Source organism: Rhizophagus irregularis, chromosome 30 (assembly GCF_026210795.1).
Source record: "Rhizophagus irregularis chromosome 30, complete sequence".
Lineage (NCBI taxonomy): Eukaryota > Fungi > Glomeromycota > Glomeromycetes > Glomerales > Glomeraceae > Rhizophagus > Rhizophagus irregularis.
The window spans coordinates 2456586-2474911 of NC_089458.1; the positions used below are offsets into that span (position 1 = coordinate 2456586).

The 18326-nt window shown below is 23.4% G+C and overlaps 4 protein-coding genes across 4 annotated transcripts; all 4 read left to right on the top strand.

Annotated features, from left to right (window-relative positions):
• Window positions 1–9045: 9045 nt before the first annotated feature.
• OCT59_021951 (uncharacterized protein) lies at window positions 9046–10428 on the top strand (the record flags this gene model as incomplete). Its single annotated transcript, XM_066146857.1, has 6 exons — window positions 9046–9101; window positions 9166–9290; window positions 9387–9430; window positions 9503–9722; window positions 9786–9922; window positions 9997–10428. The coding sequence occupies 6 exons, from the start codon at window positions 9046–9048 to the stop codon at window positions 10426–10428; spliced, it is 1014 nt and encodes a 337-aa protein (XP_066005957.1).
• Window positions 10429–10530: 102 nt separating this feature from the next.
• Window positions 10531–11363, top strand: OCT59_021952 (uncharacterized protein; the record flags this gene model as incomplete). Its single annotated transcript, XM_066146858.1, has 4 exons — window positions 10531–10641; window positions 10814–10971; window positions 11046–11092; window positions 11176–11363. 4 exons carry the CDS (start codon window positions 10531–10533, stop codon window positions 11361–11363), a joined length of 504 nt encoding a protein of 167 aa, XP_066005958.1.
• Window positions 11364–11491: 128 nt separating this feature from the next.
• OCT59_021953 (uncharacterized protein) lies at window positions 11492–11818 on the top strand (the record flags this gene model as incomplete). The annotated part of the gene is made up of 1 exon (XM_066146859.1): window positions 11492–11818. The coding sequence occupies one exon, from the start codon at window positions 11492–11494 to the stop codon at window positions 11816–11818; it is 327 nt and encodes a 108-aa protein (XP_066005959.1).
• Window positions 11819–12454: 636 nt separating this feature from the next.
• On the top strand, window positions 12455–13223 carry OCT59_021954 (uncharacterized protein; the record flags this gene model as incomplete). The annotated part of the gene is made up of 4 exons (XM_066146860.1): window positions 12455–12481; window positions 12557–12689; window positions 12773–12830; window positions 13046–13223. 4 exons carry the CDS (start codon window positions 12455–12457, stop codon window positions 13221–13223), a joined length of 396 nt encoding a protein of 131 aa, XP_066005960.1.
• Window positions 13224–18326: the final 5103 nt, after the last annotated feature.

Sequence of the window (18326 nt, forward strand, 5' to 3'; positions counted from 1 at the left end):
ATGGAAGAAAAAGAGGGTGAATAATTACTCAGAGTAAAGATGTTTGTTTTATAAAAATTTGGTAGATTTTATATAAAAAAAAAATTTTTTTTTTTATATTTCAATAATATAAAATTGTTATCTTATCTCTAACAATTAGTTTATATATTATATATTATATATATTAATATAAATACAATGAAGCTCTTATCAGTAACAGTAAACAATACACACATATTTAATTGATTTTTTTCTTATATATATATAATATATATATATATACATTATATCCCTTATCTTACTGTACACAAACAATATTGGTTTATATACTACACAAGTTTTTTTTTTTAAAAAAAAAAAAAATTGAAAAAATTTTTTCATACATAATATAATGCATAATTATAATAGTATATATATATATACAACGTATCATTTGTCTTAATAAATCTTATTTGTTAATAATTTTCAATGCTTTGCAGTTTGCAGTATCGTAACTTTCCTGAATTAAATCTTGTCTTATTTATATTTATATATATATGATATGATTGAATTTTTTTTTGAAAAAAAAAATAAAGTTATTCTAAATATTTTTATCATTCCTTATTAATCGCTTTTCTGAACACAGCAGACTGATAAGAGAAATCACATGCGAATAATGGTATCACAGCTTTAACTGTCAAAAAAATTTTTTTTCTTTCTATCAAAGTACATTAGTTCGTTCCGAATTTCCGAATGGCAAAGTAGATAGGGTAAAAGTATGACGTGAAACCAATGATTAGTTACGTCTCTTTTCCTTATACATCAAGAAAATATCACACAGCATGCATATAAATAACTGGCATTATCTCTATCTTTTCGTATCCTTTTTTAATAATTAGTGGCTAAAGGGACGGATTGGGATTTTTTTTTTCCACGTTTTACCAAAGGATTGTCTTTAATATTAAAACAATTGAAAAAGTAAATAAAAATACGATTATATAATTTTTTTTTTTCAAAGATACGAAAAACCAAAAAAGGTTTAAATAATTACATCATATTACATGATAAAAAATTTTATGGAAATTTTCAAAGTCAGGAGATGAAAATCGGAACTAAAAAAAAAAAAAAAAAAATTTAAATAAATAAATAAATAAAAAGGATTGATCAAAATAAATATATAAAAATATAAATTATTACACAAAAGAAGATTTGAACTGAGTAAATAATAATTTGATAATATTTTTTTTTTTTCGCACATATTTCGCGTTCTTTTTTAGTTAGAATGTTTTTGATTTGTTTATTTTCTCGTTATCTTCGATAACGGATGAACAAAGAATGAACCCAAAAAACTTTAATATTATTCCACAACTTACTTTTTTGTCCTCTTTTTTAAACATCCATGCAGTATCAAACATGTTTTCCTGTTTCGTATTTGCAACACTTAATCACATGTTGAAATTATAAAACGTGAAAATGAAGGAGAAAGCGGAGAAATTACTGATACCAAAATTGAAAGATAATCCAATTAAGGACTTAATGCTTTCATTTAACAAATAATACGCCTCGTCTTTGTGATTTAAATAATATATATGCATTATCATTGCTTAGATAAAAAAGAAGGAGAAGAAAAAAAAAGCTGTCAGTTGTGCATTATTATTTAAAATTCAATAACTTTTCCATTTAAAGAAATTTAAAAAAGTTCGTTAAAAAGTAAACTTAACAATTATAATGAAAATTTTACGCGACGACGTATCGAAACGTGTACCGTATACGTCACATTAGATCACGAGATATCTTAATATGGAAATGAAATTACAATGAATGCGATTAGTAAATTTCAAAGTGATAAAAACATGGATTTCAAACATTTCTCAATTATAAAAACAACAATATATTTCATTTCTTTATGAAAATAATCATTGTTTTGCATTATACTAACTTTACTCCTCACATTTGGCGGATAAGAAACAATGGCGTAATGATTGACAATGGAATAAGCTACACCTGTCAAAATCAAAAAGTTCAAATCTTGATAAGCAAAAAAAAAAAATTTTTTTTTTAAAAAAAAAATAATAATAACACCTTTGTTATATTATTATATTCTTGGTTATATTGAAAATTTTATTTAAATTAAACTAAATTAGTTCGATTAAAAATTTTTGCAAATTTTGTTCATGTTTCACGACTGTAGAATATTCGAGACCTCTACAAAATTGTAATAAATTAATCCATTATAATTATTTCATTGTAATAAAAGACAAAAAAATTTATTTTGGATAAAACTTATTGGCGTGAAATTGCTGCATGATTGTTTTTGATAGTACACAATGAAGACGAATAAGTTAAAAGATAACATGATAAGAGTCATTTCCGAATTTATACGAATTTATACATAAATTCATTGAATGAAATGAATGAAATGGTATTTTTTCATAAAAACAATTATGGTAATGATATCTTTTTGTCAAACATATAGCTGCATGTCAACAAGGAGAGTTTAGTTGTTTATTTGTTTTTTCAGCTGATATAACAAAACATTTATTTTTTTACAATAAATTCACTTTTTCAATATATATGTATCAATTTGATGGATCAGACAGAGTAAAATTACTCAAAAAATTACAAATTATTTTATGTTTTATTATAAGTTTGTCACATACCTTATAAAGAAAAAAGATTTAAATATGTTAAATATGTTAATTTTGATCGGGTTACTGGAGTTTAATATTATCTTCACGTGATGAGTATCAACCAATCAGAATACTTTATTTTGTAAAATATCAAGTTTTATATTTAACTAAATATAAATATTATATTTTATATATAGTTTACAAATGAATTGATCATGTAAAATTTTTAAAAATTTTAAATCGTACTAATCAATAATTCAAATTTAATAAATTTATATTATTAGTTTCTTCAAAAAAAATTTAATAATAATAATAATAATAATTTATTAATATATAATATTAAGCAATTTTTTTCTTTTTTTTATAATTGCAGTGCATTTATAAATTTATTAAAATAACAAATTGCAAAAAGAAGTACAAAAAGTAAATAATTACAAAACTATTTTAATATTATTAATTCATAAACTACTAATGTATTGTAGATTATAACTAATTTTCATCCAGAGTAATTTAGCAATTTTTCACTTAAAGTGATTTAACCTGATAATTTCATTTATTTTTATATAATTTACCTGGTGATATCACTTCATTTAAATTTTATTAGCTAATTAATATGCTGATTATTTCTTATATTTGTTTATTTTTTTTAAATGTACTCAGGATAATCTTTTTTTTCTTTAGGCCCTTTCACTTTTTTACATAACACTCAAAATACGTTTTTTCATTTGCTTCTTGCATTTTGTTTTCTACTAACTTTATTTCATTTTTTTAGGTCTTTTAACTTTCTCAGTTTTGCAATTATAGACATTTCTTATTTTTATATTTCATTTCTTATATTTTGTATTTCACGCTTTTAGATCTTTTAATTCTTCTTTACAACTACTAAGGCCATACAAATTCAATTTTTCGGTTCATATAACATTGAAATTTAAAATTGACTTGAAAACCTGGGGTTTATTGTTTATTAATAAAAAAAGTTTATATATAAAATCGTAATATCTGATTGGTTGACTTTTAAAGGGGAGGTAATTAAAGAATTTATTTTCGCTCCAGAAGTTCTCAGCCACGTAATAAACTTACCTGCTAATAAAATTACATATTGATTACATGATAAACTTTTTATATATAAACTTTTTTTTATTGAAATTTGAAAAAGTGATCCAGCCGGATGAAGTAAACTGAAAAATCAAATTTGTGTGGCTTAAAGTATATTTTTATTTTTTGTTTTCATTTATTTATTACATGTAATTTCCATTCTTTACTAACTTTATTTCTTCTTTTATTTTATGGGTTTAGTTTTTATTTAGTTTCCTGTTTATCTCATTTTCATTTCTTCTCCATTTTTTTGTTTTCTTTTTGTTTTTTTATTTTTTTGTTTTTTTTATTCTTCCCTTCCTTCATTTTTTCCATTGTTCTTTATTTTTTTTTCATTTTTTTCATTTTTTTTTGTTCCCATTTTATCTTTTTTGTTCTTTTATACTACTCTTTATTTCTTTTATTTTTATTTCATTTTCACTTTATTTTTTTTATTTTTTATACTATCCTTCAATATTATCATTTTTTTTTTATTTCCATTTCATCTTTTTTGTTTCTTTATACTATCTTTTGTTATTTCCATTCCCACTTCATCTTTTTCATTTCTTTACACTACTTTTTATTCCTTTTATTTCACCTTTCGCTTCATTTCATCTTTCTTTTATTCTTTTCATTTTATTTTATTTCTACTTGATCTTTTTCATTTTTTTATTTCTTTCACTTTTCCTTTACTTCATTTTATTTCTCCTTTAATCCTCTTTTATTTTTTCATTCCTTTTCATTCTCCCTATTTTTTTCATTTACATTTAACCTTTTTTCTTTTTTTTATTCATATATTCTCTTTTTTTATTATTATGACTTATTTTTTTTGTTATTTCTATCAAAAAATTTAGTAATTTGGATAGTATGAGTTTGTTTTTTTTTCAATTAATGATTTATGTAATCTATTAAAAATTAATAAATTGCTATAAACTTTGTGTAAAAATATTAAAAAATTTTAAAAAATTTACAAAGAATTTATATGCAAATTACAAAATAAGAAATATTGAAATTTACACTAATCAAATTTAATAAATTTAATAAATTAATTATAAATGAAATCATTTAGGTGAAATCACATTAGGTGATCTTCACCTGGAGAGAAAGTTAGCAACAATCTGTATTATTAGAACTTTAAAAAATATATATTTATCTAATAGTAAAATTATTCTTCTGAATTGGGTTAAGTATTGTCATTATCAAGTAAATGGTTTTCTAAAACTTCTTCTGTAATAATAGCAGTTATTGCATTTGAATTTTCTGAGAAATCAATTATAGGTAAAATATTTTTATATATTATAATAGATGATTCACATTTTTTACGTAATATATTGAAATATAATGTGACTTGTATAACTTTAAATTAAAAATTAAATTTTTTTTCATAATATTGCTTATAAACTAATCTAATTTAGTATTCATAAACAAAAAATATGCTGTAGAGTTCATGCACTCTCAAGTTTTTTTTTTCTAAAATCTTTAATTTATTTAATAAACCTATTGAAAACTAGTTAATATACCATAAAGACACTTAAAAGTTATTTAATAAAGAGATTTAAAGAAGAAAAAAAATGGACATATATTTGAAGATAAAAGTAAATATATATGTATTCAAAGATAATTATTAAAAAAAAAAATACTAAAGGCATGTTTAATTATTAAATGAAGGTATTAAAATATTATTGAATATTTTGTAAAAATAAAAAGAAGTGTTTGATTATTAGATAGAAAGATAAAATGTGAGAATATAGAAAATTAACTATTTTATACTATTTATGATCAAATATATTGAATTTTATATTAATGTGACGTGAATATATTTTTTCAATCAATTATTTCTGTATACTAATAGATAATCAGATCATTGAACAATAAACACTGACAACTATATATAATATTCTTTAGTGAAATTACCTACACTTTTATCCAACAGAAGTAATACCCTGCATTAATTGTATATAATACCCAGATACTAATGATTACATCGTATTTACTATAACAAAATTTGGGATATTTTTTGTAAATTTAAACTGATTCTGAACATCATTATTTCCAAATACACTACTGATTTAACCTTTAACCTGCAACATCATATAGATAATTCACATATTTTCAATATTATCAACATATCTGTGGCAACCTTACAAATTACTAAAGATTATCTGGTCTACTTACTATTCACAATATATATATAATTCTGGTTGCCTTATTTTATGATAATTATATAGAAAAAAGTAGTCTTAGAGACACCGCCTTTAAAGAATTAATTATTGAAATTATGAAAGAAATCAATACACTAATCTGAAATAAATTTAAACAATGGAAATTCATTTAAGATATCACATTAAAAAGAAAAAACATTATCATTATTACTTTAAATGCAATTAGAATGATAACAATAATGAATTAATGTTGATCGATTTAGGAATATATTGACAATAATATACATAAGGTGAACTTCTAGTAATTTTTTACATCCTGGTTCTTAGAAATTACCTTTTTTTACCTTGGTAAGTCCAGCAGTACTTGTTAAGCACTCTTATTATTCCTTATCGTTCTATAGCGATTTGGTTATCAGTTATTAGAATTACTTTTAATTTTAGTATATAGTTTCTTTATAATTTTATTGTAACTTTATTTACTTTGAAAAATAAAAATAAAAATAGCTTGTATAAAAATTTTAAATAGATTACTTTATTAAAAAGATGTATAACATCTTTTATTATCTAAATCGAATAAGCATAATCTTTCTAGTTTGAGTTGATTAAAAAAATATTTAAGAAAAAATTCTCAAACTATTCAATAATAAATACCTTAATCGAAAATTTTTTTTTTAATAAAATAATTAATTGAAAAATTATTCTTTAATAAATAATTAACTAATCTTAGTAATTACTATGCTACTACTATTTGTGATGCTAACTTGCACTTATTGTAATAAAGTTTTTAAAGATTAGTAGGCCTTGAATAATTATATAAGAATTCACTTGAATAATAGTTAGGAATCCACAATTTAATTTGATATTTAATATTTGATTTGAATTTGACAAATTAAATTCAAATTCAAATTTATATTTATTTGATTTAATCAAATTCAAATAATAGGTTTATTTGATTTGATTTGATTAATTTGAATTTAGTTATACATAGGACATATTATCAATAAATGTAAATAAATAAAGATTATCATTTTTTTTTTAATTATTGTATCAAAAAAAATCTTTACTTTATAAACTTTAAATATACATGTAAAAGCATCCTGCATTATAATTTCAAATATGTCATTAGAAATGGTAATTTTTAAATTTATATTTATATTATTTTAAAGTAAATTATATTAATTAAATATAAATTTTATTATTATAATTTATTATAGCGTACAGATACAGAAACTTCTGAAAAATCTAAATCTACTATTTGGAAGTATTTCACTAAAAAAAGAGGGCAAGACTATACTTATCAGCGGAATTGAATTTTTGATTTATGATAGACATAATTAAAATACCGTAATTTGCCGTAATTATATGTTTTATTAGTAAATATTTGTACTGACGTAATTGTTTTTGGCTATGCCGTAATATTTTAACATTGACTTTTTAATTCTACTGAGAAGTATAGGTAAGACAATAAAATTACTGCAAAATGCAATTATTGTAATGCCAAATATGTTGTTGTTAAAGCACAATAATAAATCTTTGGACATATATTAAAAAAATATATGTGTTTCTTCTTGGTTTATTAACTACTCAACATACATTAGAACAATTTGGTTTATCGATAAATAGTAACAGTGAAATTTTTACAGAGATAATTAATTAATAATTATATAACAGATATAAACTGATAATTATATTTAGTAAAAATAATTAAATATAACTTTTTTTTTAATATAGGCTAGTACAAAAGAAAATCTATGAAAATGGTTAACAAATTGGATTATTCTTAAAGATCTTTCATTTATAATTGTTAAGAGATAACTTAAATGGATTCTTAAAAAAGTTACTGGTGGATTTCATCTTGTATTTGTAAATACAATTAGATGTAATATTATACAATATCATATAGATATATAAACAATTATTCAAATAATTTTAAAGAAAACTTTAGGAAAATTATCATTATCATTAGATATTTGGACTTTAACTGTTGTCAAATCAATAACTGTACATTTTATTGATAATTCTTGGTACCTTCAACAAATAACTCTTGATTTTATTGAATTAGAAGATTCTTATACTGGAAAAAATATTGCAGAGAGCTAATTACAGTATTAAATTTATATGATATTTCAAAAAAAGTAAAGTAATTAATAACTATTAATTGCTGATTCTCATGTGATGGGTAGAAATTTTGTGTAACTATTGCGGGCTATGATTTATAATTAAAAATGAATACGTTCTGAATCTCGCGTTTTCCATTTTCAAAATTGTCAAAAGGACACTTTACTTCTGGAAAACTTGTTGCTATTAGTAACCTGATGCCAAAACTTCATTATGGCCCTTTTTCACGAGATTGGTGATATTATTCTGACTCCCAAATTCAAGATTCTAATACCTATGCTATTCCAATAAGACTCAGCTTTCAAGTTGCTTTAAAACTTAATCAAAAACACTTCATTATTAGAATAGTTCGCAACTTAGAAAATCCAAATACACCAGGTTTTATTTATAAAGGAGAAGGAATTAATAGTGGAGTTTGTTCTAGTTCTTCTGCTGCTATAAACACCATTTATGGACGCGTATTTGGTAATAAAAATAAAACAAAATATCCAGGAGCAACAATATTAGGTTTTCATGATTCTTATATGATTCAATAAATGCTCAATGATGTGGATTTTCATCCTTTTACAATTTGTTTATATAATATTACGATTTTTATAGCATCTATTCCAGATAATAATAATTATGAAGGGTTTGCAGCTAGTTTTATGTATAAATATAAACAAAAACAAAGTGTGATATGGCAGAAAATTGAGAGAGAATTATTTTCAATTAGTATTTTTCAAAATGGTAAAATGGTAAAACAATTTCAAGACATAACAGCTTTTTCAGTTTGGAATCAAACCCAATTATTACGAAATTGTGATGGGATTGACCTTTTTGGAATTAATCATCTACTCGTGCAGTTTAAATTTAAAGAATGATACGAAAGACTATTTTCTAAGACTTGCACTCTTGATGATTGAAATAATAAAAGAATCATGCAATACATGTTCAAATTATATCTAAAAAAATATATACCTGGAGATGATGAACTTTGGTATTGTATTTTAAATCGTTGGTATAATCAAAAAAGTACTATTATTGAAATAAAAAGCTTTATTCGTGATTTTTATAATAATAATCATGAAATTAACATGCGTGAGCTTTAGGCATAAAGAGTAATGCTTGAAGCAATTGGATGTAAAATATTACTCCATTTGAAAGGGACGTATCTGATGTAAGTATTATTATAAGAAATATTACATTATTTACTTATTATCTAATTACAAAATATCCTATAGATGGAATTTTGGAGTCATGCTAAGGATCCTAAAAGGTAATATTGAAACAATATCCAATTTGTTTTCAAATGGATTTTTGAATACTACGCTAAATTCAACAATTAGAAATAACGAATTTGAAAATTGTAAAGACACTGCAAATGTTTTTTAGTATTCATTATGTGAAAGTCTTGATGCCAATACTAATGGTTCAAGTGGAAAAATTTGAATTTTATCAATAGTTGCGGAGAATTTCACTTATGAAGTATTGATGAAAAATTTACAGGTATGATAAATTATAATTGTATAATAATACATACTAAATAAAAAATATGACTAAATACAAAATTTTACTTAGGTTTCACTAAAAACAGTTCACGATGCTCGTAAACATCACTATAAAAATGGTTCAGGTTGTAAGGCTCTTGATAAACCTATTATTGTTCGTAAACAAATGGCTGAAATTAAAGAAAGAGAATTTGAATTATTTTTTGCTGATAAAGCAAACGTGAATATGAGTTCATATCATATTAACAAAAAAACACAATTACCCGTTCTCTATCTTAAAGATCAAAAAAGTGTATTATGGGAAAGATTCTCAGCTATATATCCTGATGGAATGAAATAAACTTCCTTTATAGTTCATTTGCAAAATGGAAGATTCAAATATCATGATGACTTGGGAGGACTTTGTCTTATTTGTAATGATTATGCTTATCAACTATTTGAAGATTTGATTAAATTAGTATTAAATAATATTATAAATACGAAAATGAAGGTAAAAAAACATTGAATTACCCTATATTATACTTGTTTCATAAAAATTCTAATTATAAACAGTATTATTGTTAGAATAAATTGATAACTCAATTGGAAATGCTTCGCCGTCACTTAAAAAAAAATTATGAAAATGAATTATTAGTACACGATAATGGCATAACAAAACACGTGGATTATATAAATCACTGTTTACTGCACGCATTTGGTGAATGTGTAGAACAACACTTTTTACGTTGTGCAGCATGTGATGAACTTTTTGAAGTTTTTGCAACTTTGTCGCATTTATTAGGACATTCATATAATACATTACTTTCAGAATATCAGGAAAAACTCACCTGCTACCTGGCTCATCAAATACGAAAAATATATTTGAGTGCACAGTTCAATGCAGTGTTAGATAAATTAGATGATCATGAAGCTATCATAGTAGTTGATTACAAAATGCATATTCTTCCAGCAACAGCAAGAGAAACAAAAAGCAAATTTTTTGGCAAAAAAGGCTGAACATTTCACACAACTCTTATTTTTCAAAAAAAAAACAATGAAAAAATGGATGTCTAAGCATATGACTATTGGTCTTGTGATACGAAACAAGATGCCTGGTTTATGGCATCTTGTTTTGAAGCTGTATTTAATACCATAAGTTCTCGTCCATGTTGGATTAAAATCATTTCTGATAATGGTAGCTATTATCATAATTCTGAGCTCATGGCTATTGTAAGTCATTAGTATGATTGGTATGGAGTTGAGGTACGTGGGTGGATATTTTTGGAACCTGGTGAAGCCAAAACCACTGTAGATTCACACCATGCAACGGTATATTAGCTGTTGTTTTGTTTTTTATATATTTTTTTTTTATTCAAAATATTTATTTTTGTAAATAAAAAAGATTGCTCATGCAATAAAACAATATGTTCGAATTGGTTGTGAACTTACATCAGGTCAAGATATTGAAAGAGCAATAGAAGAATTGAGTGGAACTTCAGTTGCTCAAATTGAACCTAATCGGAATAAAAATAATGAAAATATGGTTTTAGAAAAATCATGGTATGAATAGTATATTACTAAATTTGTTAGAATTCCTTACAATCACGTTATTATTCTTTATTTCTCAAATATAGCAACACTAATTATAAAAAACTAAAACCATACCTGACATCTCCAAATGGTTTGTGTGGGATTGGCCAATAACTGAAGAGGCTGCAGGATATGTTAGAACAAAATCACTTCCAAATATTGGAAAATGAACAGAATTTTCACCCACTGACATAAATACATTTTGTGGTAAAATAAATCATCCTAATCCTAAATATACAACACCAACAAAGCCAAAAATACCATGGTTAACATCATTGTCAATGAAAAAAGGTATGAAAAAATTACTTAAACGTGATGAAATGCAAAATTCACCAACTCCAATATCAAATCAAATGGGATAAGTTTGAATTTCTATATTTTATAAAAAAAATAAATAAATAAAAATAAAAATACTAACAATTCAAATATTGATAGGGTTGATACAGAATTTCCACTGAAACCTGGTTGGGCATTAAAAGAAAATTAAAAAATGGGTAATAAAGAAGGAGGTAAACGTATAAACAAGAAAGTTATACAATACTTGCAGGCTTATTTTCATGCAGGTAATCTCAATCCAAAAGACCGATACATTGCTGAAAAAATGCATGAAAGTTTGAAAGAGTTAGCACATGAAAATGAACTTAGCGTTAAAGATATTCTGGAAGTAAAAACAATAAAGAGATGGATAGAAAGGTATAGTGCCTTCTCTAAAAAAAAAATGTCCAAAAAAGAATTGGAGCAATGTGCACTTGAAGAAAGTAGTTTAATTATGAATACTACTCACAATAGAGCTAGCAAGCGGCAAAAAAGAGGCTAAATTTAAATATTTTAAATTTTTTGAATCTCATTATATGTTGAAAAGTACTATGAAATCTGCCGTTCCCTTATATAAAACTTTTTAAAATAAAATGAAAAAAAAACTTTTTATTATTTTAGTGGCTTTTCGGATATGTGATAAATGATGTAATTTAATAACTACTTTTAGTAACGAATGTGTCAAATTTTTTGGTTAGTGCAAAATGATGAAATTAGTGGTGATCTATATTAATAGCCTCACGTTTCACTATGTTAATTTTTACCCATTATATACGGATTGGCAATTAAATTATTTTTATTGTAACTAAAATAATGTTTAATTTTTTGTAGATTAATAGCATTACTACTGATAATGCTTCTAATAATAATATTATATTTAGTTATTTTGAATTGTGGGCAAACGATAACACTATTGATTTTTCTGGAAATAATCAGCAATGTTGATATTTTGCACATATTGTAAATCTTGCAGTTCAAGCCATATTAAAGGAACTAAAACCAGAAATTGATAAAATTCAGAATTTTATTGTCAAATCCCATTTATCATCACAACGTTGTAAAAAGTTTTTGGAAATTTCTAAACTTAATGGAATTAATGATCTATTACCTATTTTTGTGTTGGAATTTTACATATGATATGGTTAAGCGAGCTTTAGATTTAAAAGTAGGATGTTTATAATATTTAATTTATTACAAAATAAAATAAATAATAAATTTACAACATTTTTTTTGCAATTAGGTTTTTAATAAAATTATATTAGCTAGTGAATTTTCAGACTTAAATAATATTAAATTAAGTCAATCTGATTGGACATCTCTGGAAAATATTGCAGCATTTTTACGGTATTTTGCTAAACTTTCAACTGAAATATGTGCGTCAACATATCCTACAGTTAGTACAGTATATCTAATGTATAATCTTTTTATGGGTTATACTGAAAAAAAATGAATAAAGACAAAACTTCAAATAATATAGCTTTAGCAGCAAATGTAGCATGGAATAAACTTTATAGGTATTATAATAAAGCATCTGAAAAAACACATTATATTGCTACAATTCTTGATCTTCGCTGAAAAATCAAATATTTTAAGGACTTGAAAGATGAGAAAAATGGAAACGACAATATATATTATAAAAATACCAAAAAAATGTAAGTTAAATTGTTAAATTTTCAAAAAATCTACATGAGAAATTTTTAATTTATTTATTATTTTATTTTAAATTTAGATTTACATATAAATTTGATGAATATCATTCCATTTATTATCCAGTTTCAGAAACTTTAAATAATAGTTTGGGTGAGGATAAGAATAGTGAAAATTCTTTATTTCCAGTTCCTAAACAGTTTGTAATAATAATGGACATAATGAGCTCAATAGTTACTTCAATAGTACTTCAAAACTAGGAACAATTAATGTACTAGAATGGTGGAAAAGTCATGAAAGTAATTATTTTACATTAGTGAAAATAGCACAAAATTATTTGGCTATACCAGCAACTAAAGTTTTGAATGATAGAGTTTGGAATCAATTAAGGTTAATCGATTAATTAATCGACTAAGATGGTTAATCGATTAAGGTATCTCAAAAATCGGTTAATTGATTAAAATTATCAACTCATTATTCTGGTCAAATTATCTAATGCGGCCCAGAGCTGTAAATTTTTGGTTACGTATTCTCTGAACTTGGAAGAATTTGTATTAATTTTTTAATAATAATATAATAATAAATAAGACTTTCCTATAACTAAATGTATGATTAAAAACAATTTGGTGCAATCTGCGGTCAAAAAAAAATTTTTAATATTTTAATATTAATTGATTATTAATCGATTAGGACTCTTAGTTAATCAATTATTAATCAATTAAGGTTTTTTTGATCAGTTCTAACTTCTACTGAACAGTTTGGTTCAGTTCCATTTTTCAATTCTTTTCTGATTAGTCAGAATTCATTTTGCACAATAAGCCAATAACTCGCTATTCAGAACTATTCCTAGTATTACAAATCAGTAAAATCCAAGTAATTTGATATAAATAAACAAAAATTTACATTTTGCATATTAAAAAACGTGTTTAACAATTTTACAGTATTTTATTTAATTTTTCAGGTTATGCTAAAAAAAAATTTGTATTAATAAAAATCATCTGTAATAATGTCATAATACATTAATTGAAAACAAAAATCAAAATAAATTAAATTAATAAAAAAAAGATTAATATAATTAAGAAATAAATAAATGCAATATTTCATTCAAGATCCAGATTATCTGTTTATCTAGGATTACTAAAAAGAGAAGGAAAACATTAACTACGTTTCTAGAAAGTATAAAGATTAAAAAAAAAATGAAATAACCTACCATATTTTGTTCGTTTAAGATCCATTTATCCAGGATTGTTAAAAGATAATTACATTTTCAGAAAGTATAAAAATCAAAAAAAAAAATGAAATAACCTACCACATTTTGTTTGTTTAAGATTCATTTATCTAGGATTGCTAAAAAGAGAAGGAAACATTAATTACGTTTTCAGAAAGTATAAAGATCAAAAAAAGAATAAAATAATCTACTACATTTTGTTTGTTAAGATTCAGGTCGGCCATTATTCAGGGTTACTAAAAAGATAAAAGAAACGTTAATTACATTTTCAGAATGTATAAAAATAAAAAAAAAGAATGAAATAACAGGACCCACTTACTTATAATAAAGGTCACTGTAGAAAATTAGCTTTTATTAATAGTTTTTACCTTACTTTTTTCTTAAATTCTATTGGTTAATTAGTTAAAAAGAAAAAAAATCATAACAATGTAACATAAAATTTCCTTTTATAGTAGGATCTGCAAAGAATTTTATATATGATTTTTATCTTAGGCTTGAGATGATCTATCTTATAAGTAAGCGGGTCCTGAAATAACCTATTATATTTCATTTATTTAAGATTTAGGTTGTCTTTTGTCTGTTCGTTCAGAATTGCTAAAAAACGTTAATTACGTTCTCTGAAAGTATAAAAATCAAAAAATGAATGAAAAAAGAATGAAATAACTTACCATATTTCATTCAAAATCCCAGTCATTTGGCTTCATCTGTTCGTCCAAGTCTGTTTCTGAAAAAAAATGAAAAAAAGAAATTTTGTTAAAATTATTATAGTTGATTTTATTTATTTTTGCAAATCGGCAATTTAAATCAATATTGATTTTTAAACAAATAATCAATTGTTTATGACGAATTTTATTTGCTTGGCAGGTTCAAATTTTATTGATATTAAGAAAAAAGAAAAAATGTAAAAAAAAAGTTTTTTTTTAAAAAAAAAATAAAATGACTTACCAGTTAACACATTTCGTTTAAGATCCAGTTGTTCTGCACTGTAAAAAAAGTCATTCCTTTTTTTATATTCCATCTCTTTTCTGTAAAAGGCTCATATTTCTGAAATTAATAACTCTATATCACGGAATTTATCAAATTATTTACAAATAGATCTGTGAAAAACCCATTTTTACAGAATTTTACAGAAATAACAGATAAAGTTCTTTATAATATGGCTTTATCTATTCATTTAGGTTCGCTAAAGTAAAAGAAAAAGGAAGCGTTAATAATATTCCCTGAAGTAAAAAAAAAATGACAAAAAAAAAGAATAATTTATCTTGCCATTTGTTTGAGAGTTGTTCATTTGGCATTTGGACTTGACAAGCTAAATGCTTTATCTGATTAAATTTAAGAAATTTCCTATTATATTCAATAACAACTGCTTTATTTGAGAAATCTGTATTAATTAATAACGTTAATAACGTTAATAATTATTTAGAAGGAATTTTTTTAATTTTTTAAAAGGAGATACAGTAGCAGATCATACTAAAAAAAGTTACATAACATCAAATCAAATTCAAATTTAAACATATCAAATTTGATTAAATTCAAATTTAAAATAAACTAATCAAATCAAATCAAATATCTGATTTGAAAAATCAAATTAAATACAAATTGACTATATATTTGATTTGATTTTGTGAAACCCTAACTATAGTAATATGTCTGTTTATAATTTTATATGAATTTTGATGAATTATTTGATTATGATTCTGATCAAGGCATTTATTACAGAAAAATAATTATTTAATTGATTTGATACAATATATTTGTTTAATATTGCTAAATTAAAAATGATTTTTTAAATTTAATTAAGGTTTTATTAATAGTAAAAATAACAAAATATTTCATTAAATCTCACATTAATTCAGTAGTATAACTTTAAATCTCAAAATTAATCATATCTTTATGGATGTTCTTTACTAGAATTTACAGAAATCCATAATTTTATTGATATAGAAACTATATAGAATATTGTACAGTTAGTTCACATTATAACGAATTTGATGTTCATACTGATTTGACCTTTATTATAGAAAATTCAGTAACATTATAACAGATTTTTTTGACATCCATATAGCAAAATTCAGAATATTGTATAATGAATTTTTATTAAAAATTTATTAATATTTTAAAGTAAATTTATGTAAATAAATGTAAATTATAATATATTTATTATATAATTTATTATTAAATGTAATACAATTATTATATTATATATTGTAAATATTAATAAAATTAAGAAATATTAATAAAATCATTAAGATTCATCTGTCTCACAGAAATAAAATGTCTCTTTTTTAAGTTTTTTAATGCATCTTATTTTTTCTTTTTTCATATTGATTTATTTTCTTATTATTTTAGATACAAAATCACCTTATCATAATGTTCAATGGCCTCGCAGGACCCCAGACATCACATATATAACTCATAAACTGATCTGCATGAATTTAGCACTTTTTGCTCCTGCTAAAATAGACCTAATTTGCTAAAAATCAAATTATCACATTTTAAATCTATACTAATTTACTAAAACTCAAAATATGAGTATAACTTTTTAGCAAATTGGCCTAAATTTCAAAAAAAATCACGTTTTTTGCGATTATCTCGGCATCCAGTGGTCCAGTTTATGCGAACTTTTTTTTGTTTTGTAGCCCTTATCGAGCTCTACAAATTAAAAAAAAATCCGCATAAATCGGATTACTGGATGCCGAGATAATCGCAAAAAACTGAAAATAAAAAAAATGTTGCGAAACTAATCGGACGGTTTTTGGCCTGCATTATGCTTAATTTTGGCCGGAATTATACCTAATTTTGGGCAAAATATAACCCGGACCCCGAAACTAATATTTTTAAAATATTATCAATAAAAGTTAAAAAAAAGGATAAGTTAAATTCAAAAAAAAGTACCAATTTGCTCAAATATAAAATATAACTTTGTAAAATCAACACAATTTGCTAAAACTCATAATTATGACTTTAATTAATTTTCAATCAATTTGCTCTATCTAAAATTATGAGTTTATCCTAATTTTGATTGAATTTGCTAAAACTCAAATGTGAGTTATATATGTGATGTCTGGGGTCCTGGCCTCGCTATGAATAATGGATGGTAAAGAATCAAAATTTAGTTCTTCTATCCCTTATTCATAATTATTGGAAAGAACTACTTTCAAAATTTCTTTATTAAATATCATTTCTGTTATAAGTTTAGATTCATCACATTGAATAAATTCATCAGCAATTAAGGATTTTTAAGATTAAGTTTATCAATTAAATTTTAAACTTCTTTCAGCTCATTTGTATATGTTAGAAGAACTTGTGTTTCAGCATAGAAATCCATATCAATTTCACTTTCATTATCTTTAAGTAAAATATTTGCTTTTAATCAGCAATTTTCAATAGTAGATTGAGTAACATTATCCTATGCATATATGACATGTGACATATTTGATGCACTTTTTAATATTAATTTCAACAGAATTAATGCCAAATTTATTATAATTATCAAAGGCTTTAATATGATTTCACAATAATAATTTTCGGTATTGTGCCTTATGAATTCAACTATCTTGAAATTGTTAATGATCCCTTGATCATATGGCTAAAGGTGTTAAGTAGTATTTGGAAGAAGGAATTCAATTTTAATATTAGTTAATTTTGTATTTTCATTGAAAGAATGAGTTGGTACATTATCAACAAAAAAAATAATATTTTAGTTCTATGCTCTCATTTGAGCATCAAGTCTTTTAAAATATGCATTTTAGATCAATACTTATATCTAACTTTTTGAATTCTAATAATAATTTACTGGAAGAGTAGTTTTGTTAATATTTTTTAGAGCTCAGAGAGGATCCTGCTTACTTATAATAAAGATTACCTTAGAAAATTAGCCTTTTACTAATAGTTTTTACCTTACTTTTTTCTTAAATTCTATTGGTTAATTAGCTAAAAAGGAAAAAAATCATAATAATGTAACATAAAATTTCCTTTTATAGTAAGATCTGCAAAGAATTTTATATATGATTTTTACCTTAGGCCTGAGAGTGACCTATCTTATAAGTAAGCAAGGTCATGCCCAGGGATTTTTATATTTGTATATAAATAAGAATGCAACTTTTTAGTTCCAGTTGCATTACAAGTAAATAAG